Raw genomic sequence first — 26460 nt, 5'->3', positions numbered from 1 at the left:
GACAGTCCTGTTGTAAGGCAATAGCTCAAGCCTCTTTCTGCTTATACTCACTCATGATCTTATTAAAGACAACTGGACTCACAAAATAGTTTCCATGCTTAAGATGTGTAAAAACTGGGTGTGGTGGCACAGACCTGTGATCCTGTTTGGGAGGTAAAGGCAAGAGGATGAGAAGTTCAAGGTTATTCCCAACTACAAATTAAGTTTGAGGCCATCATGGGCTCTATGAGCTCTGACTGAAAAAACAAGCAAGGAAAGAATAACACAAAACCTTCACATTAAATAAGTAAATAAGATATGTAGACAGTCCTCTGCATACTAACTCATTTTCAAAAGTGATTTTATTTTAGTAATAGAGTAAAAAATAGGCCACAAATGGATGAAAGTGTCCATGTATTAGTTACTTTTCTATTTCTGCAATGAAACACCATGGCTTTTAGAAGGAAAGCTTATTCGGGCCTATGAGGGGGATGAGAGTCCATTGTCATCCTGGCAGAAGGCATGGCGGCGTGAAGGCATGGCGGCTAGAATAGTAGCACACGGCTCCCAACTTGAAGCAGAAGCAGAGAGCAAACTGGGCATGGCCTATGGCTCTTGAAACTTCAAGGCCTGCTCCCTGAGACACACTTCCTCCAGCAAGGCCACACCCCTAAAACCTATTCAAATAGAACCACCAAGCAGGGAACAAGTATTCAATTTCCTGAAATTATAGAGAATATCTCATTCAAGCCACGATAGTCCTTAAAGAAAGTAAAAGTCAGAAAAGCCACAGAAAGAAGTGTGTGACTGAGGTGATAGTGTGCTTGTATTGCATGCTTAAGACCCTGGGTTCAATTCATAGTACTGTCAAAAACAAAAACAAAAAAACAAAACCCCAGGGAAATGTGTGTGCCTGCCGAGAAGCCTTTGCCTGGTGTCACATGCCAGATGCTCATGCCTGCGCTCCTCCCCACAGTGCTACCTGAGCCCCCTTCTCAGCAGCAGCTTAGATAGCCTGCTTCAGCCTCACAGGACAGAGAATTTTCAGCACTGAGTACCAGGTCCACCCTGGATGTAGTCCACGAGCTCTCATGGTTTCCAGCTAGCCAAGCTGGGTCGCGCACAAGAATGGCTTCTGTGGATCAGAAATCCAACTATGTGAACAAGACACAGGCCCCAGCAACAGATTCTGGAATATCATTCAGCCAAATGCCTGTTTTGAGCCATACCCACCCCTGTCAACAGGACCCCACTCCTGGTGATTTCTGCTACTGTTAGATCACATTAGGATCACAGATGACTGTGCTGTAGTTGATAACCAGGGAAGTCTGCAAACCTAGGTCTGTCCAGGACACATGACACTGTCACCAATCCAAGAAATCCCCCAGGGGTCAACAGTGCTAGGGTGGGGGCTTGGAGGAGGACAAGACAGGAAAAGGCAGTGTGGAGTGGATATGGTCAAAGTACGTGCAGATACTTGAACAAGAATGTCATCCTGAAAGCATCACTTTGTAGGAGGAGTATGCTGAAACTAGAAGTAAATCATATGGCGAGGCCTGTAGACAGGTCAATAAGCAGAGACCCTGGGAGGCCAGCCTGAGCTCTGCTCCTGCTTGTGAGGATGGTGCCCTTTTTGGTTTGGTTTTATTGTAGACAACAGGATAGCAATATCACGGTGGCACTTGACTGATTGCAGCCACCTCTGTCTGGAGGGGTAGGCTGGGGCGCTTGTTTCTCAGGATGGTACTGCACTTCTTCACTTTGATTCCTTTAGCCGGGGCTGGCTCCTGGCCTGAAACCTTGTCATCCTGGAGTTGCTGTGCTCCTCAGATAGGAGCCCTCTTCCCCAGGCCTTGCCTTTCTTGTCATGTGACTTTTAAATTTTTTTGGCAGAACTGGTTTGTCAATCTCCCTTCTAATCATTCAGACCTTGCTTCTCTCTCCTGTCAGGCTCCCAAGGGAGTTTCAGATCACAAATCCTTGACCAGGGAGATGCACGCTCGCACACATAGGGACACACACACACACACACACACACAGGGACACACGCGACCCTGCAGGACATCACAAGCTCTTTATTTACTTTTCTTCGCGGTGGTCAGCTGCCCCCATACACTTCTTCAAGTCAGTCAGCTTCTAACAGAGTTCGGACCATTGTCTCTTGCAATTACCAAGCCTCAACAGACGATCTGCACTTGACAGTGGGCTCCTGTAGTCAGCAAGGGTTTTCTTTTCAACAAGACTTTTAGAACACCAACAGACTGCCATGGCCTCTTCAGCTCGGTTCCCAGTATCTAGGCCAGGTTCTCAGACCCCTAGCTTTGGGGTGCTGGGAAGGTTCTTACTTTAGATGATATTCATGCTGGGACTGATTCCTGCCATCACCTCACTCTGGACCAACAGGGCCCATCCATTCTGTTTGTGCTCTGTCATTCTTGACGGGAGGGAGTCTGGTGAACCAGTCATGACGCCTAACAATACTTGTAGCAATGACACTTGTAGCTCCCAGGCTGAGTGACCTGACCTGCTGTGCCCTGGTCCTGTCCCTCCTCCTTTGCTGCTTGCCTCCAGGGAAGACCTTTTGAAAAAATCTTTTTTTGATTACCATTTTGTTCTAGGATGTCAGAATAAACTACAAAATGGATCCAGGTATATCTTGACACTGTATAATACACATCAGGTTTTATAGAACTTTAACAGACTCCTTGGAAAACAAATCAGGGAGACTGCCTGCTGTTAGTTTGTTATGCCACCTCTAACTCCCCCTCCCCCAACTCACACACATATACACACCATCCCTGGCTTCTCTGTATCACTTTAAGCCCTTGGTGACTTTGACAGTAAAGGGGGCATGGTACACTTTTGACTGGAAGAGCCCGAGGATGGGCTTGCTTTGTGTGTCTGTACTAGTGCTCCCAAGTTCAATCCCCATCCTTCCTTCAGCTCTTTCTGCGACACGTGAGCAGTCAGTGTGTTCGCCTCTTACCTCAACTTCTGACCCTGCAGGAGGGATTTAAGAAAGTCTAAGGCTCACTTGCCTTGAAATTAAAAGCAAATGTGTGTATGTGGTTTAACTGTATCCATATGCATTTTTAGTGACCTGATGATTAGATTGAAGGTGAGCAAATTCTATCCAGCCTTCTGCTGAAAGCAGAGTAGATTGGGGTTAACTGCCTCTCTGAGTTTGAGTTTTCTTTTTCTTTGTCTTTTTTAAAAATATGAATCCTCCCTACATTCTGCGCTGGAGTCCATTTCCTCTTGGCCTTTCAAACAGAATTGTCGTTTAGTTTAAGGGTCATTTTAACATAAAATGTATTTTCTCGGCTTAAAAAAATAACATTTTAAAAACAGAAAGTGTGGAAACAGTGTTCTGTTCCATCTTGTTTTGGGTTTTGGATACAGGGTCGCATAGCCCAGCCAGACCTAGAACATGAGGTCCTCCTGCTTCCACCCCCCGGGCTTGGGGATATAGACATGCACCACTACACCCGCTTGCACTTGTCAGCCTTGATGCTCACACACAGAGCATGCCATCCCATACCTCAGCCTTCTGGCAACTTAATGCTTACCTTAGGAAGACTGTCAGAAGTGGAGGGAAGCTCAGGGCTTCCCAGGGATCTGACGTGAGCAAGGAAGTAGTTTTGTCATGTCCAAGGAATTCCTGTCGGTGTTTGAAAATATTTATGAGTGGTTTCTTTTTAAAACTTTTCTGAAGGTTTAGTAGGTGTGTGTGTGTGCGTGTGTGTGCCTGGTACCCAAGGAGGTCAGAAGAGACTGTCAGATTCCCTGGGAACTGGAGTTAAGGATGACTGTGAACACCACATGAAGCTGGTTTGAACCTTGATTCTCTGTAAGATCAAAAAGGCTCTTAGCCACTGAGTCATTGTCACTCTGGTTCCTATAAATGATTCCTTGATGCTAAAAGAACATGTTCTTCCATTTGAATAGCATCCTAAAAGGGAGTTAGGTTGTGCCTATTCCTTTTTTTAATTAATTATTTTTTAAATTTTTATTATTGATTTTATTGAGCTATACATTTTTCTCTGCTCCCTTCCCTTTCTCTCCCCTCCCCTTAAACCCTCTCTTGTGGTCCCCATGTTCCCAATTTACTCTGCAAATCTTGTCTTTTTTTACTTCCCTTGTACATTAGATCCATGTATGTCTCTCTTAGTGTCCTCATTGTTGTCTAGGTTCTCTGGGAGTGTGAATTATAGGCTTGTTTTTCTTTGCTTTATGTCTAAAGGCTTCTTATGAGTGAGTACATATGATATTTTATCTTTCTGGGTCTGGGTTACCTCACTCAATATGATGTTTTCTAGATCCATCCATCTATTTGCCCACAATTTTCAAGATGTCATTATTTTTTTCTGCTGTGTAATACTTCATTGTGTGAATGTATCACATTTTCCTTATCCGTTCTTTGGTCGAGGGGCATTTAGGCCATTTCCAGGCTCTGGCTATGACAGGCAATGCTCTTATGAACATAGTTGAGCACATGTCCTTGTGGTATGATTAAGCATTCTTTGGGTATATACCCAAAAGTGGTATTGCTGGGTCTTGAGGTAGGTTGTTTCCTAATTTCTGAGAAATTGCCATACTGATATTCAAAGGGGCTGTACCAGTTTTTACTCTCACCAGCAGTGGAAGAGTATTCCCTTTTCCCCACATCCTTTCCAGCATAAGTTGTCATCCGTGTTTTTGATCTTGGCCATTCTTACAGGTGAAAGATGGAATCTCAGAGTTGTTTTGATTTGCATTTCTCTGATGGCTAAGGATCCGAGCATTTCCTTAAGTGTCTTTCAACCATTTTAGATTCCTCTGTTGAGAGTTCTCTGCTTAGGTCTGTACCCCATTTTTTTATTCATATTTATTTATTATGTATACAATATTCTGTCTGTGTGTATGTCTGCAGGCCAGAAGAGGGCACCAGACCTCATTACAGATGGTTATGAGCCACCATGTGGTTGCTGGGAATTGAACTCAGGACCTTTTGGAAGAGCAGGCAATGCTCTTAACCTCTGAGCCATCTCTCCAGCCCCTGTACCCCATTTTTTTATTGGATTATTTGCTCTTTTGATGTCCAATTTCTTGAGTTCTTTGTATATTTTGGAGATCAGCCCTCTGTCCAATGTGTGGTTGGTGAAGATCTTTTCTCATTCTGTAGGCTGCTGTTTTGTCTTGTTGACTGTGTCCTTTGCTTTACAAAAGCTTCTCAGTTTCAGGAGGTCTCATTTATTAATTGTTTCTCTCAGTGTTTGTGCTACTGGGGTTATATTTAGGAAGCTGTCTCCTGTGCCAATGCGTTCAAGTGGACTTCCCACTTTCTCTTCTTTGAGGTTCAGCATGATTGGTTTTATGTTGAGGTCTTTGATCCTTTTGGACTTGGGTTTTGTGCATGGTGATAGATATGGATCTACTTTTCATTCTTCTGCATGTTGACATCCAGTTATGCCAGCACCATTTGTTGAATATGCTTTCTTTTTTTCCATTTTATATTTTTTGCTTCTTTGTCAAAAATCAGGTGTTCGTAGGTATGCATATTGATATCTGGGGTCTTCGATTTGGTTCCATTGGTCCTCCTGTCTGTTTTTATGCCAGTACCAGGCTGCTTTCAGTACTGTAGCTTTGTAGTAGAGTTTGAAGTCAGGGACTGTGATATCTCCAGAAGATCCTTTACTGTACAGGGTTGTTTTGGCTAACCTGAGTTTTTTGCTCTTCCATATGAAGTTGAGTACCATTCTCTCAAGGTCTGTGAAGAATTTTGCTGGGATTTTGATGGGCATTGCATTGAATCTGTAGATTGCTTTTGGTAAGATTGCCATTTTTACTATGTTAATTCTACCTACCCAAGAACATGGGTCTTTCCATTTTTTGGTGATTTCTTCAAAGATTTAAAGTTCTTGTCATACAGGTCTTCTACTTGTTTGGTTAGAGTTACTCCAAGATATTTTATGCTACTTGTGGCTATTGTGAAGGATGATGTTTCTCTGATTTCTTTCTCAGCCCATTTATCATCTTTGTAAAGGAGGGCTACTGATTTTTTTTTTTTGAGTTAATCTTGTATCTTGCTATATCCCTGAAGGTATTTATGAGTTGTAGAAGTTCCTTGGTAGAATTATTTGGGGTCACTTATGTAAACTATCATATCATCAACAGTGAGAGTTTGACTTCTGATTTGTATCCCCTTGATCTGCATTTGTTGCTTTATTGCTCTAGCTATGACCTCAAGAACTATATTAAGTAGATGTGGAGAGAGTGGACAACCTTGTCTTGTTCCTGATTTCAGTGGGATCCCTTTGAGGTTTTTTTTTTTTTCCATTTAGTTTGATGTTGACTGTTGGCTTGCTGTATATTGCCTTTATTATGTGTAGGTATGTTCCTTGTATCCCTGCTCTCTCCAAGACTTTTATCATGAAGGGGTGTTTTATTTTGCCAAAGGGTTTTTCAATATCTAATGAGATGATCGTGTGTTTGTTTGTTTGTTTGTTTTTCAGTTTGTTTATATGGTGGATTACATAGACAGATTTTTTTTGGATGTTGAACCATCCCTGCATCTCTGGGATGAAGCCGACTTGATCATGGTGGATGATGTTTCTGATGTGTTCTGGCTTGGGTCTGCTCCCTCGGTGGTCTCTCCCTTGGCATTTTCTCCCTGTACCTGCTCCTGTGGAGGTCACTGGCTCAGGTCCCAACCTTAGTTTTCTTAACCAAGAAGGAAGCCACAGCCTCTCATTTCCTCCTTGCTCTCCCTCCTCCTTGCTCACAGGCAAGCCAAGTGTTCACAGCAACTTTTCTCTCTGGTCTAGCCCTCATCTTCTGTTCTCTCGACCTCAGTCTGAAAGGGCAATCCTGCTTCCAGGAGTCTCAGAGTGATACTGTGTGTTTGTGTCTATTTCTAAGGAGAAAATAATACTTAGTCAATATAGAAAATTTGGAAATGATAGGTAAGAATGAAGAAACACAAAAGAAGGGCTCCATTTTCCCGTCAAAAGTGAGGACTGTGTGTTGCTTATGCATTTTGTATTTTGTAACTAACGGTTTTTTTCTCTGTCCCATCCGGTCCCACTGGATCAGTTTCTCTCCTGCCAGCCGGGCCCCACAGCCACTTAGGAAATAATCATTCAGAGGCTTAATATTATTATTATTATTGCTTGGCTAATGACTCAGGCTTATTACTAACTAGCTTTTAAATCTTAAGTTAATCCATTTCTATTAATCTGTGTATTACCGTGACTGTGGTGTTACCTCACATCTTGCTTCTCTGGTTGCTGCTGGTGTCTCCCTGAACTCTGCCTTCTTTCAGTTCGGCTTTTCCACCCAGCTCTATTCTGCCCTGCCATACGCCAAAGCAGCCTCTTTATTAACCAATGGTAATAAAACATATTCACAGCATCCAGAGGGTCATCTCACATCAGTAATTGACTGCAGGTCATGTCTGAAGAGAGTCTGACATTCTAGTCACTGGAGAAAAGACCGCTGCCAATGCCTGGGCTTTCCCAAATTACATTGTATGATAAATTCTGCCCCTGGGGTGTTCTTATAACAAAATTGTAAAGCCCTCATTTTTTCAAGTGTGCAATTTAGTGCATTCACAAGGCTACTCCATCATTCCCACTGTTAAGTTCCAAGACAGTTCATCACCCTGGCTCAGAGGTTAAGAGCACTGTCTGTTCTCTTAGGGGTCCTGAGTTCAGTTCCCAGTAACCACATGGTGGCTCACAACCATTTGTAATGAGATCTGGTTCACTTTTCTGGCCTGCAAGTGACATGCAGGCAGAACACTCTATGCATAATAAGAAAGGAAGGAAGGAAGGAGGGAACAGAAGAAAAAAATAAGAAAGAAAGAAAGTACAGAAGGGAGAAAGAAAGAGAAAAAGGAAGGAAAAGAAAGGAAGGAAGAAAGAGAAAAGAGGTGAAGGAGGAGAAAGAGAAAGGAAGAAAAAAGAAAACTCTTTTACCAATCACTTCCAGTTACCTCCTTCCCTCAGCTCTGGGAGAAAATGCTAATCTCCTTTTTGTCTTTAGGGATCTGTTTATTCTGGACATTTCTCATTCCATAAACACACAGTGAGTGGCCTTTTATGTCTGCTCTACTTCACTTGTGGTATTTTAAAGGCTCACCTGTTCTGTACTGTGCATCAGTACTTTGATCTTTTTATGCCTGAGTAATATGAGTGTGGGTTATAAATATTAGTTATCTCTTCATCTGCTGGACATTTGGTTTTATTCCATTTTTTAGTTACTATGAATAAATAATGCATGAATATTGCTGGATTGCAGCTCACTTATAAGTGTTGAATTTTATGTTATATGAATTATTCTGTACTTTAAATAGTTTTATCTCAGATAAATAGCCTCTTCACCTCCCCACCACCCAACCCCCCAAGTAATACCTGCTTGGTATTTTGTTAGTTTTTGTTGTTGTTGTTCAAAACAGGGACTTATGTAACCCAGACTCGGCCTCAAACTTTCTATGATACTTTGGTTTCTCTTCAGTGCATATATAAAATCTTTCACCTTTTTCAAACTCATTATGTAGCAGAAGCTGACCTTAAACACTCGATCTTCTGCTTGTCTCCCAAGTGCTGGGTTAATTACATGTGTGAGCCTTCACCCTCAGCTGTTACCTACATGTTGGATGTTAGTAGAGAATATTTTTAAAGTAAGTTCTTTTTCTTCTTACCTGGAGCTTTCCAGTATGTTTTTCCTTATGAACACACACACAGTATACACATTTTCTATACAGAAAACAAAAACCTGTGTGTGGAAAATATTTGTGAAGAAGTGTTGGACAAGAAAATCCTCAAGTGTGTTCTGTGCAGAGGCTAAGAAAATGAGAAGTCGGATCAGACAGGTGCTTACAGTGTGTCAGGAGAAGGAAACCTGTGACAGCATCAATGTGAAGTACGGACATGTGGCAGCAAGAGTGGTGGAGGGTAGTGAACATCAGGTGTGAGCAGCCTGCCTGGGGTCTTGATTGTCAGCTAAGGCCCACAGGCTGCCTCTTAAAGTACCAGTCAGGAACTGACCTGGTGCAAAGTGTTTATGGAATGAGAACTGCAGAGAATGTGGGGCTTTCATCTCATAGCTGAAGGCTTTCTTCTTCAGGGAAGGGGGAAATGGCCTTAAGTTTCAGTGTTCTTTCTTTGATAATGTAACGTGTCCAGCCAGGGCCTCCAAAGGGGATTTGTGTGTGCAGGCCCAGATGCGGAAACACACCTGGCTGAAGCCACACTCTTCTCACAGTAAATGAGACAGCTTGGCTGGCCCGTGTGTGGCCCCTTCTGTTTTGAAGGTGCTGGGAATCCCATGTGAGCCAATCAGAGGCAATTAAGTTGCTATATGAAGAACTTTAGCTTCCCATGTGGACTTAAGATACACTGTCATCATCGCCAAAAAAATGGATTTTTTTAAAATTGGAAATCCTTTCCTTCTTGGCAAATACTTCATTTCATCTAGCACCGCAGAGTTTATAGGATATGTCACTCCAGTTATTTAAAATCCAATCCAGACTAGCAGTTCTCTCTGGTCCGCAGCAGCTGCCGAGCAGGAAGGAGAAGTGCGACCCGGATGGCTGACAGCAGGCTGTCACCCAGAAGCTATCCTGCGCCAGCGGTTGCTGTTGGCAAAGGCTTGTTTTCACCATAACAGATGAATAGGAGAAGCAGCATGGCCCTCGGCACCCGCTCTTGGGCTTAGTACAACAGCATTTTTCAGCCGGGAATGAGTGTGCAGTGCCGGGGCTGGGAAGAAGGAAGCCTTCTGCTATGCCTTTCACACTTGTAAGCTGACAGCCCACTGCTCCCGTTTCTTGGAGAGATCCCAGAGAGTCAGTGGGCTAGGCTGTCTGTGTGGTGTTGGAAAGAAACCGGTTTCAGAAGACTTTCCGACTTGTGCCCCTGCTGCTTTCTTTCCAGCGAAGTACACGCTATGCACACTTGTGATCCCAGTGCTGCGAAGGCAGAGGCAGAAAGATGGCAAGTTTAAGGCCTGGCCACCTCTTAAGAGGTTGAGGCACAAGGATGGGAGGGTGGATCTGGGAGGAATGGGAGTGAGTGTGATGGCATACATTGTATGAAATTCCCAAATAATTAATAAGAATATTATGTTTTGGGGGAAAAGGTATTTGTGATTATAAAAAAATATTTTTTGTATTAGTTCCAGATACTTGAGAGGCTAGGGAAGATCATTTGAGTCCAAGAGTTCACAGCTAGTCTGAGAAACATAGTGAAACCCAGTTTTAAAAAAAATCCAAATTAAAATAGGCAGAGTTTCTGTGTTCTGGCAGCCATTCCCAAATAACCACTTAGAGACTCAATATTAATTATGAATACTAATACAGTCACCATTAGGCTTTCCTCATGTACAGAAGCCATTGTCTGACTACAAAACAGCACCTGAGTATTTTGGATAAGAATTTAATAGTTTAAATGTGAGTAAACAGAATTATCTTAAAGTTGATAGCAGATACCTCAGGGGCTTTGGTGTTTTGTTGTAGTTCACTTTTGGGTTTTGTTGTAATACCTTTGAATGATGTGGGCACTTGGCAACCATTCACACAATGATCCAACTGTGGCCATTCTCCTGGTTTTAGCAATTACATCAGCTTGTGCTACTGGTAGATGCTAAAATATCACAAATACATTTGGAAACTTCCTTTCCACTTAGCCTCTTGTCTTCTTTTGTCCTGCTTGCCGTTTGACTTCCTTTCTGCTGAAACTCTCAGCACCTAAGCATAAAAGACTCCTCTGGTTCAGAAATCCTAAAATGTTCCCAAGACTTGTGTGGGCTCTGCACTGCGATGGAGGTAGCATCGTCGGTGAGCCCGTACTTGTGCTTCTGCTTGGTTTTCGCACATTGATTGCATTTGATCCTTGAAGCAGTCTTGTGACTGTAGCGTCACTCAGAGATGCAGCTCCTGTGGCTCAGAGATGCTAGATGGTTTGACCATCACAGCAGAGTTGGAGCTAAAACCCAATCTCCTGCCCCCAGCTTTCCCAGAGCCTGTGACTCCCTCATTGATGTATTTTGAAACAGTTATCTCATTCCAGAGATGAGGAATAGTTGTTCTCAAGGAACTTTCTGTTGTGATCATTATAATGGGACTTGACTTGGGAATGGATTTCTGGCTTTAATCTAGAACATGTGAGGTTAGCTCTGTGGTTCTTGAATTCAAACCCATCTGGCACTTGGATTCATCCATATTTATTGAGCACCTATTTCATGAAAGGCACCAAAGACACATGGAGACCAGCACCTACATGATTCTAGCCACCACAGTCTCTTCCCATCTCCCATCTCCCCTTTCCTCCTCTCCCCTTTTCCCCTCTCCTCCATCCCCTTCTCATGAGTCTGCAGGTGTGTGTGTACTTACATGTGGAGGCCAGAGGAGGATGCTGAAATTCTTTCTAAGCCGTATTCCCTTGAGGAAGGGTTACTATCATCCAGACTAGCCAGCAAGCTCCCGTGATCTACCTGTCTCTACCTTATAACATTAGGGTTACAGCATAGGCAACTTATGCCCAGCTTCATATGTACCCATAAAGCTTATACATATTGCCCAAACTTCCCAGAAGAGACCTCTCAAGTGAAGACTAAAGGATGAGTGAGAGTTCTAGCCAGCTAAGAACTGGAGTAGGGTACCTGGTCTACATAGTGAGTTCTAGGACAGTCAGGGCTACATAGACAGACCTGTCTTTAAAGGAAAGAATTGGGGTAGGGTGGGCAGTGCAGGTTCTAGAAAATGCAAGAGGAAATTGGGCAGTGGGTGGTGCATGCTTTTAATCCCAGCACTCGGGAGGCAGAGGCAGGTGATCTGTGAGTTCGAGGCCAGCCTGGTCTACAGAGCTAGTTCCAGGACAGCTAGGGCTACACAGAGAAACCCTGTCTCAAAAAACAAAACAAAACAAAACAAAAAAAGCACAAAAGGAATATGAAGACATGCAGATGAGAATGTGGCCCCTATGCCTCTGTTCTTGTTATAAGGGCAGATCCAATGATCCAGCTGTTAGGAAAAGTTGGATAAAGTAGGTCGTTGGCAAGGCTCATGCTCAGAAAATAACCTCTTTTTTGTTTCTTAATAGAAAAAGCTGGAGTCCCCACCGCCATCTACCAATCCCTTCCTGGAAGAGGAGACAACACCAGAGATGGAGGAGCTGGCGCTGGAGAAAGGAGAATTGGAGCAAGTGAGTCTACTTGTTTCGTAGTGTGTAACCAACTCAGTCTGCTTGTGTTGTGGTGTGTAACTGACTCAGCCTGCCTGTGTCGTAGTGTGTAACTAACTCAGATTGCTTGTTTTGTAGTGTGTAACTGATTCAGTCTGCTTGTGTCATAGTGTGTAAACACTCATGCACCTTTATGGAAGCGAGCTAGGGACCACACTTAGAGATCACACTTAGAGATTACAGAAGACCTGGCATGAGGGCCTGGCCAGATAACAAAGAGCAGTTTGCCTGCCCCGATCTGTTGCAGAAGAACCTTCCCTTAGTATTGAGCACCCCCCCCCCGCCCCCGCAGCCCATGTGGCAGAGCTGCCCAGTACAGTTCTTCCTTGTTCAGCATCTGGGTCTATCAGGAAGCTTTCCTTCCTCTCATCCAACACCATGATGATGTGAGACACTGTGGGGTTAGCAGTGTCATGGGCTGGGAGAGGCCTCCACACAGCAAGCCAACATGGAAACCACTGGAGAGGCCTTGGAAACATCAGGGTAACCAGCAGCATCTTTGGAGAGTTCTTTTCAGAGCACACCAGTACTTTAATTTCCTTCAGCACTTTCTGCCTAGCTCGAAATTTCCTCTCCCTTCTTCCTGCAGAATGGTGTTTTTGTTTCATTGCTATTTTATGTCAAGAGAGGTTGAGCAGTAAGTCAGCCATTTCCTTTCTGGATTAGTGCTCCTTTTTAATTTTCTGCACATGGCTGCTGGAGGATTATTTGGTGGCATTGTTTCTCTCCAGACACCAGCCAGAGGGAGGTGGCTGGGACACCAGCCTGAGGAAGCCCCCAGCCACACACTGTGCTGCTGCTAGAGCTGTGTTCCTAGTGTGGCGAGGTTGTGTGAATTCTGACAGGAGTCAGACAGCAGAATTCCTAAGGGCCATAAAAAAGTGTTCCCTTGATTAAGTAATTGTAATAACACAGATACCTCACATTTAAAGCACTTTATAATTTCAAACTCTTTACTTGCTGTCTTTCATTTCGCTTTCACAGTGGCTCCCTCTGGTTTTACAGGTGATCAAAGTACAGCTCTGAGAAGCTGAACAGCTTGTCCGGGCCGTGAGTTTGGAAGTGGAGGGGCCAGATCTAGCAGATACAAGCTGGAATTCCTTACCTAGCCCACACCGACCCCCAACATGCACACATTTCATGTCTTATTAAAAAGTGGAGGCCATAGAAATTAAGTTTATAGGCAAAAGTAAATGGGCAGAACTGAAGGGTTGCTGTGAGTCTGTCCCAGGAAAGTGAGGCTAGCTGTAACTGACTTACAGCCACTGAATCACTGAGCAGCCCAGAAAGGGGGAATACTGCTTCTGACCCCAGAGCAGTTCTCAGTGTGGGAGCAAGGACTTGGGCTGGAGGGACCTCATTTTCCCTGTAAATTCCCTTTCACTGGGCCATCTGCCCAGCAGAATCATGCTTTGTAGTTATGCCTTGCATGGACCCCTGCAGTCTCCCCATGCCTTCGTCATGATTAGAAGCATGCAGTTGGAGCACTCAGGTGCTCTGTGGTGGCTGGTCACCTCTGAGTGTCACTGCACTGAATTATCAGAGTCCCTTCAAACCTTTGCACAGTTTTTCTAAGTAAAATATAATCTTGCTTTTGTCTTGGAGCTTTTCCTCTTTGTGAAAGCTTGAAGTGATTACGGTAAGACCAAGACCTCTTGGATCTAAGGACCGTGGACACTGATCAGGACAGGCAGGTGTAAAACAGAACTCTTTGGTGAGGAAAATGCTAGACCTGTGTCTGCTACTCAGAGCCACGTGGTCTCACATAGGTTTAGGTTCTCAGTTCCCTGCTGTCTACATCATGATGTTGTATTCTTTGATGGCCCATCAGACATGGGGAGTTAGGAGAGAAAAGGTCCAAGGTCCCTTAGCCAGAGCAGCAACATTCTGAGTCACTTTATACATGGACTTTCCAGATCAAGCTTGTTTTAAACCTGAAGTTTTACGTGTGTTAAAAAAAAAAAAAAACTAATAAAAAAAAATCTCTGATTTAGATGATGTCCCCATATATCAAGACTGTCCTTTAGTAGTAGTAACACTCACACAGTGACTTATGCCCCCACATGTCACTCTCACCGCTGACTGAGTAGCTGGAGTCTCAGATCTCCCTCGCGGCAGCCAGTTGTCTTCTGGGGTCTTGTACCAGAAGAACAGGCTCTCTTGGAGTGCAGAGAAGAGACTCCACAGCCTTAGTAGGGAGCGAGCCCAATTGTGTGTGTGTGTGTCAGGGGGTGAGCCCCTACCTGTTACCCTGGGCTACTCTAACCAACTCCAGCTACAGCCCTACAGCCAATAGGCAGTTGACCTCCAAGGTCAAGGTCATCCCTTGCTCCCTGCTGCTGCAGTTTGTGCCTAGCTGCTGGGAAGGGAGTGTGAACTTGAAAAGCAGTGTTCACTTCTTGAGGAAGACGTGAGTGCTTAGTTGCCAAGATAGTCCCAGCGATTAAAAAAACAAGGGACTAAGGGCACAGGAGGAGAGAGAAGAAATCAGGAATTTCTGGTTTAAAAATGTACCCTTCTGGTGATCCGAGCAGTTAGATTTAATCTGTTTACATTGGATAGTAATAAAAGGAAATGGGGCCAGCTGCAGACCTCCTTACTGTGACAACAGTAACCTTTTATTATTCCATCAAACTCAGGAGGAAATAGCTTAAACATCTGCAGAGTTTGGACAGAATTCACACACTCAGCAGTCCAGCCTGAATGCTACTGCTAAATGACTTAGTGTGTTCTTTAAGCTACAGAGCAGCTCTTTGGGGAGCTGCCTGGTGCAAAGGGAGACACCAGTGTGAGCTGAAATTCCAGCACCTACTCGCTACAAATGAGCACATCTGTAGAGGAGCTGTGGGCATGGGCATCCCTGTGAACAAGAAGTGAAAGAAAGAAACCTGGGCAGTCCCTCCTGTTATCTCCATCTTGCTTCCGCTCCTGATAAAAATGCATCAACAGGAACTAGGAACTGTGGTGGCAAGACCAATGACAGACAAGACAGAGGTAGATCAGCCACCTAAGGTGGAGTTGGGACACCTGCCTATCTAGTAATGCAACTTTCTATGCGTTTTGTGAGGCCTTGCCATGCATAGCCCCTGTGAAGATCAGGCTTGATGACTTGTAAACCTAACACTAAAGAAGTTGAGGATTATGGTTCAAGGCCAGCCTGAGATATAGAGTTTAAGACTAGGCTGGTATACGTGGCAACGCCCTGTCACAAACCAAGCAAAACGAGCCAATAAGATGGCTCACTGAGTAAGGGTGCTTCTGTGCAAGCATGGAAAATTGAGTTCAATCCCCAGAACCTGTATAAAGATGTGTTGCGGGGGATCCATCAGAAAAGACTGCTCAGACAAGGGTTTAAGCCAATATTAAGTCTTTACTAGTCACCTGATAACTGCTTTGGGTGTTAGGGATTCTAGTATAGCCCTGAGTCTTTCTCGAGGTGAGCTTCTAAGCACAAACAAATAAACAAACAAAACAAAATCTACATCCTTGCTTGACATATTTCAGTTAACAAGAACAATTATTGAGAAGCAGAACTACAAAAGCCAAAAAGCAAGGATAGAACATTTAGACTTTCCCAGAACTATGGGCTTTAATGGGTTAGGCCTTTGTTTTTGTTTGGCTGGTGGTGGTGTCGGTGTGCTGAGTTATGGCCTGAATGGAATTTCCATCATGGTGGTAGTTGTGCTAAGGTCTGGAGTTCTGAGGGTATGTTATAGATGGAAGGAGAGAACTGACTCCACAGAGTTGTCCTCCGACTTCCATAAACTTGCCACGTATGTGTGTGTGCCTGTGTACACACACACATACTAATAAATAATGATAATTATAAGCAAAACAAAATAGAAGATGAACAGTACAGGTTAGGGAGGTATCCTGGTCAGTGAAGCACTCGCCTCTGTAAGTGTGAGGCCCTGAGTATGGCTCTCCAGTATCCATGTCAAAAGCTGGGAGTAGTGGGAATGCGCCTATAATCCCAGGCACGTGAGACAAGACTGAAACAGACAGACCCTTGGTACCCACTGGCCGCCCAGCCTAGCCTGCTTGACAAAGTCCTGACCAAAACATGGGAGGCACCAGAGGATGACTCCGTAGGCTAAACTCCTCTCCATACCTCTCCCCACCCCGTGCAGCAGATCTACATGATCATGTACCTCCCCAACACACACAGATTATATTTAAATCACTGAACAGGTACCTGGTGGCAATAGCCATGATTTCCCAATCTACAGTCAGGTTATCTAGTCCTACAAAGACAGATTGAATCACATTTTTCTGTATTAATAAATCACCTTATCAAAAAGAATATATTAAGAAAACAGATAGAATGGGGTCTGGAGAGATGGCCCAGCAGGTAAAATTCTTGTTGTACAAGAACAAAGACCTGAGTTCAGATCCCCAGCACCCATATAAAAGCGAGACGTGGTATACACACCTTTAACTTCAGCACTGGGGGAGCAAAGACAGTGGATCCAGAGGCCACCCTTTCTAGCTGAAATGACAAACTCAAGGTTCAGTGAGAGGTGACTCTCTCAGAAGGAAAGGTGGAGAGCAATAGAGGAAGACGTCTGAAATCAAGCTCTGCCACCCCCACACACAGGTGAACACGCCCCCCACAGGTGAACACACCCCACACAGGTGAACACACCCCACACAGGTGAACACACCCCCACATGCAGGTGAACACACCCCACACAGGTGAACACACCCCCACACGCAGGTGAACACACCCCACACAGGTGAACACACCCCCACATGCAGGTGAACACACCCCCACACAGGTGAACACGCCCCCCACAGGTGAACACACCCCCACACAGGTGAACACGCCCCCCACAGGTGAACACACCCCCACACACAGGTGAACACACCCCACACAGGTGAACACACCCCCACACGCAGGTGAACACACCCCCACACGCAGGTGAACACATCCCACGCAGGTGAACACACCCCCACACGCAGGTGAACACACCCCCACACACAGGTGAACACATCCCACGCAGGTGAACACACCCCCACACGCAGGTGAACACACCTCCCACAGGTGAATACACCCCCCACACGCAGGTGAACACGCCTCCACACAGGTGAACATGCCCCCCCACAGGTGAACACACCCCCACACGCAGGTGAACACGCATAGAACAAAGGGGTGAGAATCCCCACAGCCTTCGTTCTTCGTGGCGGGTCATCTGTGTTAAACTAGTGGAAGCCGAGAACAGCGCCTGGCACCCGTGCTCTGAGGGGAGCAGCTATGGACTGGATAAAACCCCCTGCTTTCCCAGAGGCCCTCTCATAGTCCCGCCCAGGGCCCATACTGGCAGTAGTTTAGTTTCCAGACGACAAGATACACAGGCACCTGGTGTGGGTTTGCCTAAAGAAGGGCCAGAATTTTGAGCAGGTGTGGTGGCATGTCCCTGTAATTTCAGTACTTAGGAGGTAGAGGACTTCTGGAAAACAGTGAGACTGTCTTAGAGGACAAAACCAGTAGGGCAGTTTCTAGAAATCTGACCTCAAATTTTAAAACATGAAACTCAGGGAAGGTGAAAGAAAGATGAAATTATAGGATATATGTAAAGTTGACTTTTTTCTCTCTTCTTTTTTTTCTTCCTGTAGCCTTGGCTAGCCCAGAACTCAATAGATATCCCCCTGCATCTGCCTCCCAAATGCTGGGATTAAAGGCATGAGCCATCACACCCAACAACATTTAATTTTTGTAGAAAATTACTAATTTTTAAATGTTTGGGGGTTTTATTTTTTATTTTTTGTTTTTGAGACAGACTCTCTCTATGTAGCCCTGACTGGCTGAGAGCTTGCTTTGTAGACCAGGATAGCCTTGAACTCACAGAGATTCGCCTGGGATTAATTCAACTTCATCAGCTAAAAGACGATTTTTAACCCGTTACAGTGGTTTGTAAGGGACCAGATGCTAAAAAGAAGGTAGATGTATTTTTGTATATCACTGGGTGGTAGCTTTCCCAGTATTTGGCAGTTATTTTTAGTCTTAATAGTTTTTTATTCTGTTTTATTTATTTAGAGTGGAGGGAAGGGAGCACACACCTTGATGCTTGTCTGGAGGTCAGAGGACAGCTTGTGACAGTTGGTTCTCTTCTTCCACTGTGTGGGTTCTGGGGGTCACACTTAAGTTGTCAGGCTTGGTGCTAAGTGTCCTCTCTGCTGAGCCCGCTCACTGGCCCCCCTACTTTGTTTTTTGTTGTTGTTGTTTTGGTTTGGTTTGGTTTTTGGGTTTGTTTGGGGTTTTTTTGTTTTTGTTTTTGTTTTTTTTTTTTTTTTGAGACAGAGTCTCACCGTGTTGCCAGGGTTGTTCTCAAGTTGTGAACTCAAACTATTCTCTTGCCTCTGTCTCCCGTGTAGCTAGAACTACAGGTGTGAGACAGGTATGAGCCACCACACCTAGCCCTTTTTTAGTGCTCATTAAAATAGAATCAGTTTAAGAGGGTAGGCTTACATAAAATATCCTTATCACTAATCATCATCATCATATTCATGGAAGGAGGAGCTTTGATGGCAATATCAGTTTCACAAGTGTATGCCTATCTCTGAATTTAGTGTAATGTGTACATTATGCACTGTGTGTGTGTGTGTGTGTGTGTGCGCGCGCGCGCGCGCGTGTAGACCTCCTCTGTATAGGTCTTCTGTTTTGTCTATTTTGTTTTAGTTTTTGTTTTTTTGAGACAGGGTTTCTTTGTAGCTTTGGAGCCTGTCCTGGAACTAGCTCTTGTAGACAGTCTGGCCTCGAACTCAGAGATCCACCTGCCTTTGCCTCCTGAGTGCTGGGAATAAAGGCGTGTGCCACCAGCACCCGACTTTGTTTTTTGTTTTTTTTTTTTTTTTGTTTTTTAATATACCAATGGAGTCATATCTCTAGCCCCTCCCCCCCTTTCTGGAATGGTATCTAGTTACAGAGCCCAGGCTGGCTTGAGACTCCAGCTCTGATGCTCTGGAGTGCTGAGATAGCAGGGGCACAGCACAGTGCCCGCTCAGGCTGCTGTGCAGTGTCCCTCATTAAGCCAGTTAATGGAGTGTGGCGGTAGAGCGCTGGCTGGTGTGCAGCACCTTGGGTTTGATCTCTGCAGAAAGGAGGAAAGGGCCTAAGAGTTCTGATCAGCAAGGATGTTGCAGGCATGGTTTATGTTAAATTTGAACTTCATGTCTTTGGCTCAGAGTTCTTTTGCAGACATTTGGCAGTAGACAGAGTAACACTTTTTTAAGGAGTAGAAAGTAACAGGGAGATTCTTATTTTTTAGGTACTTGGAAATGAATTGGGAAGAAAATATAGCTTTAATCATCTGCTGCCTAGTAACCTGTTCGCCAGTGTTTTTCAAGTGTCAGTGTCCCCACCATAGTCCCCAGCCATGCTTCTCTAGACAAGACGCCCCCAAGCCACAGCATTGTAAATGGTGAGGCTAGAAGGTAGAGAACAAGGTGACAATCCCTCCTTGGCCTTCCGCTCCTCTCTTCTCTTACGTTATTTGTTAATGGAAGTCCAAAGTCTGGGGAGCTCTGCAGGAGGAGCCGGTCTGACCTGTGCCTTGGGATTGCTGGTAGAGGAGCTCAGCACCTCGCTTTCCTGGGCTGTGTAGTAGTAGCAGGAAGACCTCCGTGAAGGAAAGATGAGAAGGTGTCTAGCATGAAGGTGAATAGCAACAAGCAGGGACTACAAAATTCAGCCCGGACTTAATATTTGAAAACATCATGATGATGAGCTTCCAAATCAAAGATGCATGTAATATCAGAGTAGCAGAAAATCCTCCGGCACTCACAGCAAGTCAGAGATCTGGACAAGAGCTGTGGTGGCTCCCTGGATGGTCATGGCATGATGCAACCCTATGTCCACTGCTCCTATGAGCTAGGAGTGAACTCTGATGTTTTCTTTGAAATTGCTTAAAATCTTGCAGAAGTTGCTCAAACGTGGGGTTCATGTTCATTCGTATTTTTTCCTCCTCTCTTTCCAGCCAAAGAAGCCGAAAGCCCCAGACAATCCATTTCATGGCATTGTTTCCAAGTGTTTTGAGCCTCATCTCTACGTGTACATTGAGTCCCAGGACAAGTGAGTGACGAGCATTCTGCTGTTTTCTGTTTGTGTTTCTAGCCTCTGATCTGTTGGGTCCTACACAAGGACAGAGCTCATTAAGGATATTGTATCTTCTGCTTGTAACTGTTTATTTTGCCTATAACTTGTTCCTTTGAGACAAGATATGTAACCTGGACTAACTCATAGAGATATGCCTGCCTCCTCTGCCTCCCAACTGCTGAGACTAAAGGTATATGCCACTACAATGGCATATTTTCCTCATCAATCTAAGCTGCTTGAGCTTGCTGTATAAGCCTCCATGTGGATCTGAACACCTCTCACCGCCACCCCCTTCTGGGTGCTAAGCTTTTGAACACTGAGTGTCAGCACCCAGACATTGTAAGAAAGTCTAGTCCCTGAAGTATATACTTTCAATTATAATTTGGCTTTTCATTGTGAGGTAATTTTGGCTGTCAAAAAAGCTTTAAAATAACACAAAAATTTTCCAGTAACCTTCCCCAAGCCCATGGACATCATAATGTAAACATAATTATCAAAATCAGAAAGTAAGATTGATCCTTTTTCTGGTCTAGGACCTAATTATTGCACAATTAGTTGTGCTCTCTGGAGTCTCCTTTAATCCTGCTACCTTATTTTCTCTTAGTCTTTCTGACCTAAAGGGTGGATCAGATGTGTCAGATGCTCTGTGAGATGCCACCAATTTCCATTTGCCTGATGTTGCCCCCACATGCCCTCTTTTGAAACAGTTTCTATGTTGCCCAGGCTGCAATTGGGATCAAGCAAGCAATCCTCCCACCTCAGCTCTCTGATTACTGGAAATACACACACCCTATCAATTAATGTATTGTCTTTATGAAACCCACGTTATGAGCTAGCGTAATAGCACACATTATAATCCGTCACTTAGGTGGTGAAGGTAGGACAGTTTCAAGTTCAGAGCCAGCCTGAGCTGTGATGTGACCATATCCCCAAACAACAAAATCAGTGCTGCTATATCCTTCTCGGTGTCGGTCAGCTGCTGGTGCTGACTCTGTTGGCTAAGGTGAAGCCTGCCAACCTTCTCCACTGTCAGGTTACAGGTTTTTATTCTTTAAGTGTCTTGCAGGGAATGGTTTGAGGTCGTGGGATCATCTTCTTTCTTGCCATTTTGCTATCCATTTTAACAGGGTTTGATGGTTCTTGCCTGTAGTTCTCACTGCCTAAGGTTGACCTTCTGTTTCCATCATTTCTTCTCCACTTTCTAATTGGAATTCTGCTGTAGGAAAGTTCTCCCTTCTTCCCCATTTGTTTGTATCAGTTATGAACTTGTAACACACATGCTTTTTCACAGACTTATAGACACTAAACATTTTCTCAAACCATGTCCCTCCCAGCCCAGTTTCCTCACAGGATGTTGATGGTCCCTTATTCACCGAAAGCTCTTCCCAAAGGAGGGAGGCCCCGCCTCCTTCTCAGATCTTTATACATGGCCAGAATCACTGTTGGAGTCACTGCACAGCAGAGTTTGGAAAAGTTGGGTTTCTGGCATAGGGAAGGTTTTGAGGACACAGGCTAGACAGGGTACAAGGTCTCCAAGGACACACATGTAGGGAGACAGACTGCAGCTCAGACAGGAGAACACACACAGGAAACTGGCTACAACTGAGAGAAAGCCTTGTGGTTCTTCACTAGGAAACACTTAGGCCCATTTGCCTTTATTCTCCTTTATTTTTCTTTTCCTTTTTCCTTTCTAATGCTCTGTCCTGGGTGAGCAACTCCTGTCTCCAGGCCTGTTTCAGGATGAGCAGTAAGAATAGAAGAGTGTTGAGTGGGTCATTACACCATATCCACATACTTGATCTTGTAGGCACCAGCCAAACCCCTTACCTTTTTTTCTATCCAGAATATACACTTGGTGAAAGACCTTCCCTGTTAACAAAAGTAAGTCACTTCACACCAGGGAAAAAAGCTGCTTTGAGAGGCTGGGCTTCCGTCCCTTGCCCCTGTGTCTGTGTCTGTGTCTGTGTGTTGGTGTCATTTCTCAGGAGATGTTACCTCATTTTTTGAGGCAAGGTCTTTCACACTGACCTGGGACATAAGCAAGTTAGCTTGGCAGTGACCCTAAGGGTCCTCTTGTCTCTGCCTCTCCAATGCTGGGATTATACATGTATGTACCACACCTGGATTTTTTTTTTTAAATATAGATTCTAGGGCTCAAGCTCAGGTCCTCATGCTTGTATGATAAGCACTTTATTAACTGAGCTGTCTCTTTAGCCATCAACCCATATGTCTATAATTCTTTTTTCAAAGAGATCTGAAAGCTTCCAGCCCAGACCTTGCTGGTCTAAAGAGTCACTTTTCTCTCTACAGTTCTGTCGTCTAATTTTTGCATGGACTTGATTTGTCAAATCTGAGCATTGCTCATGTTGCTTTGGCAAAACGCCAAGCCTCCTTCCTCAGGGCCTCTCCGTCTATGGCCCAGCACTGGCTGCTTGGCTGGCATAGTCCCTCATAGGATGTTTTCAGGCCCTGGGGGAGCAGCAGCCCCTAGGGTAGGGTTGCAGAGTCTGACTGCAGTTACACAGTAACACAGAGCAGGGCCTCGAAGCAGAAGAGAGTGAAGAGCTCCACCTCCTCTCCTGTCAGAGCAGTCAGACAAGATGCCTGTCGTGGTTATTAGCCTTTGACAAGCCATAGATCCTTTCAAGAATCCTGGAGACACGGGTCTATAATCCCAACTACTCTGAGGGCAGGGAGATAGCAAATTCAAGGCCTGTCTAGGTTACAGAATGAGTTCACATCCGGCCAGGACAACTTAGTGAGACCTTGCCTCAAAAATATAATGTAAAAAGAGGCTGTGTATATAGCTCAGTGGTGGAGTACTTTCAACATAAGTACTTTCTACATATATAAGGTTCTGGTTCAATTCCCATTATCACAAATAAGTAAACAGACAAATGGTAAACCATAGATAGACTTCTTATAAAAATTTAGTTATACATACATGATAATTTTGAGTATGATTTCAAAGGACTTTCGGAAACCATTTTTTCCTTTGTCAGAGTATCTGCTACATGGCTCGTTTACCTCAGTACAGTGCATCCTACTTCCTCATTGTCTTGTTGGCAAATCCTGCCTCTTTTCTTCCCAGAGTTCCTATCTCTGCCTGGAAGTCCCACCTGTCCTTTCCTGCCCAGCTATTATTGGCCATTCAGCTCATGATTAACCAATCAATGCGTAGGCAGGTGAGGTAAAACATTGACACATCTTCACAGCATGATCAAATGCCCCACAACATGCATAGTTCTTTTGAGACCGCTAGGTTTTCATCGGAGTGTCCAGTTTCCTGTGTTTTGATGTCTTGCTGCCGCTGTGTGCAGAAAGTTGCTATGTTGTTCACCATTTGGAGAAGGAGCTGATGGTGTTTACTTGCCCCATAACTTGTTACTCGTTTTAGTACTTGATATTGATGTTATTCTCCAGGCTAACATATTTATACAAAATATAAGTGGTACATGGGCTGAGAGAAGGCAGCACATGCCCTCAGCCCCAGTGCCAGGGAGGCAGAAGAAGGTGGGTCTCTGTGGGTACCAAGTCAGCCTGGGCCACGTGGTAAGATCCTGCCTCAAAAGAAAAACAAAAGCAATATTAAAACTCTATCAATGGCCCCTTCATATTTCTCCCTTAACTGATCTAACTGCTCATTAATAACTCTTGCATGAGTTTCAAATAGTGATGTTTCAACTTAACTTCTTCTAAATTTGTCAATATTCTTCTTTTAGTTTTGTTTCTTTGGGTTTGTTTTTTGTTTTTTTGTTTTTTTTTTTGACAGGTTTTCTCTGTGCAGCCTTAGCTGTCCTGGGACTTGCTCTATGGACAAGACTGGCCTTGAACTCACAGAGCCCCACCTGCCTCTGCTTCCTAAGTGCTGGGATTAAAGGAGTGCACCTTCACCTCTCAGCTGGTATTCTACTTTTGATTTTATTCAAAATTTTGATTTTATTCAATGGATTATCTCCCACCCATTTTTCTTTATATTAGAGATGAGACAGGAGGATCATAAGTTCCAGGCAGCCTGGGCTACATGGCAAAGTCCTGTCTCAAAACCTAAACAACAAAGTCTGGAAGTTAAAAGTCAATACACTACTGTTACCAGTGTCCAGGCCTTACTTGGCTCCTGCCAGTTTTCCCACTATGGCCCTTTTTCTCTCTGGGATTTGTTGTTTTAATGCTCAGGTTACCTGTGCTAGGACCAGAGTGACCCTCTTGAGCTGGCCCTTCATATTTTTATGTGCCACTATCATTTCCTGAGCATGCCCCTTTCTTTCTGGCACAGTAAAATGCACCAGGCTTATCTTGTGTTCCAAGTCCAGCCCTAGGGTTAATGCTTGCAACCAGGCTCCCCATTTCCTCTGTGTGGAGCTACTGCAGACACCAAGCTCTAGAGTGACTGAGCTGAGTGCTGCTGGTGCCATTGCTCATGGGCACTCATCCGAGACAACTAGGAAACGTGTGTCTGCATGAACATTTATGCATCCACACACTACTGTACACTAAAGCCTGTGTTCATGCCAACAGCTCCATTCTAACCTAACACCACAGGAGCTCCCATGCTGATAGCTGCTTCAGTAACGCAACAGTGAGAATATGCTTGGCTCCTGGCATCCTCGCTACATCTACTAGTGCCCTCCATTTCTTCATGTATGGCCCATTTCTTAGTTTCCTTCCAAGCCCACTGCTCACCCCAGAGCCAAGTCCATAGCCCCAGGCCAAGAGAAGTGAAAGGGTGCTTGTTAGTGGGTGCAGCCCTGAGAGCACATGTGCTGAATCTGTGGACCCCCCCAGTGCTACTGCTACGTTGCTTTCCAGTCTGTCTTCCTATTTCTGGTGCTCACTGCAGATCCATCAGCAGTACCATGCTAAGCCCAGCCTGCCATGAATGATTGTTTCTCCTCCATTGGCTTAATCCTTCCCACACTGATGCCACCCTGCAATATACTTTACTCTTCGTACGTTTTTAACTTAATCAGCAGAACTTCCAACAGTGTGGCATGTGAAACCTCAAATGCTCACCCAGTTCTTGGGGACAAAGCTTAAGCTGCAGAGAAGAGGCAGGAAGAAACAAGATATCTTCTCTCAGCTAGAGAGTCAGGAATAGCAGTATGTCATGTATCTGTTTAGCGCTCCAGGGACCAGAGGTAAAGTGTGGGGTAGTGAAACACCAGGATTCAAGTCAGCGCCAATAAATCTATGACCTTTGGCAAAGGCACTAACCTTGGTTTCTTCACCTTTAAAACAATGATAATAACATCTCCGATTTAAAGCTTTTGGGAGGAATAAATGAGATTGTATTTATAACACATTTTATAAGGAGAAAAAGACCAAAAAGAAAAGAGGACAAAAAGTGTGTGTTGTGCATCATTATAGATACAAGGGCTGGAGAGTTGGCTCAGCAGTTATGTATTGGCTACATTCACATGGGGACTTACAACATCTATAATGATAATCCCAGGGGGTCCAGCACCCTCTTCTGGCCTTTTTAGGTACTGCATGCACATGCTGCACAGACATACATGCAGGCACTCATTCATATAAAATTAATAAAATCTCAAAAAAAGATAAATCTCTGAAGGGATTGCAGTGAGAATTCAAAGGAATGTTGCTGCCACACTCAATGTTAGACATTTTTTCTTTGCATCTCTACCCTCAGCTAAGTTCTTTCTCTCCTTTGTGTCTTCTCCCTCACGTGTTGTCTGTATTCCTTTGTTTATGGCTTCTGGGGAGACTCTCATGTAGCCCAGGCTGGCCTTACCTTGTGTAGCTGAAAATGACCTCCCAGTCCCTCTGGTTCTGTGTCTCACCTCTGACTGCGTGCTCTTGTTCTCTCCCTGAAGCTGCTGCAGTCTTTCTCTGTGGCAGACTTTCTCTGCAGCCTGCTCTGACAGCATTTTCTCACTGTCCTGAAATGTGAATATTCTAAGCATTCAGGGATTCTCAGTTCTCCACAGCCTCCTGATTAGAACTTGATCATTTGTAAACTCTTACTTGATTGTACTTACTTTGGGGTTAAAAAAAGATTCCCTTGTGGTTCCAGTGTATAAATCATTGTGCAGCAAATCCGTTTCTCCATTAATTCTGCACGAAGATCTTGCCAAAATGTCTGGAAGCAGTGATAACCTTTTTGAAGTTAAATTTACTTGTATCTTACTCTTACAGCCCTCG

At 44.4% G+C, this 26460-nt stretch overlaps 1 protein-coding gene across 1 annotated transcript in view; it reads left to right on the top strand.

Annotated features, from left to right (window-relative positions):
- The window catches only part of Vps53 (VPS53 subunit of GARP complex), a 143252-nt gene that overhangs the window by 68471 nt on the left and 48321 nt on the right, over window positions 1–26460 (top strand). The window contains exons 12-13 of the mRNA XM_057774953.1: window positions 12063–12164; window positions 20180–20274. Of these exons, the coding sequence (XP_057630936.1) occupies window positions 12063–12164; window positions 20180–20274 (197 nt within the window). The remainder of the gene's footprint in view (window positions 1–12062; window positions 12165–20179; window positions 20275–26460) is intronic.

The sequence above is a fragment of the Chionomys nivalis genome, chromosome 7, assembly GCF_950005125.1.
Source record: "Chionomys nivalis chromosome 7, mChiNiv1.1, whole genome shotgun sequence".
In the NCBI taxonomy this organism is placed as follows: Eukaryota; Metazoa; Chordata; class Mammalia; order Rodentia; family Cricetidae; genus Chionomys; species Chionomys nivalis.
Note: the sequence above shows the minus strand (reverse complement) of the source record. Positions and strands in the feature narration are given on the sequence as shown.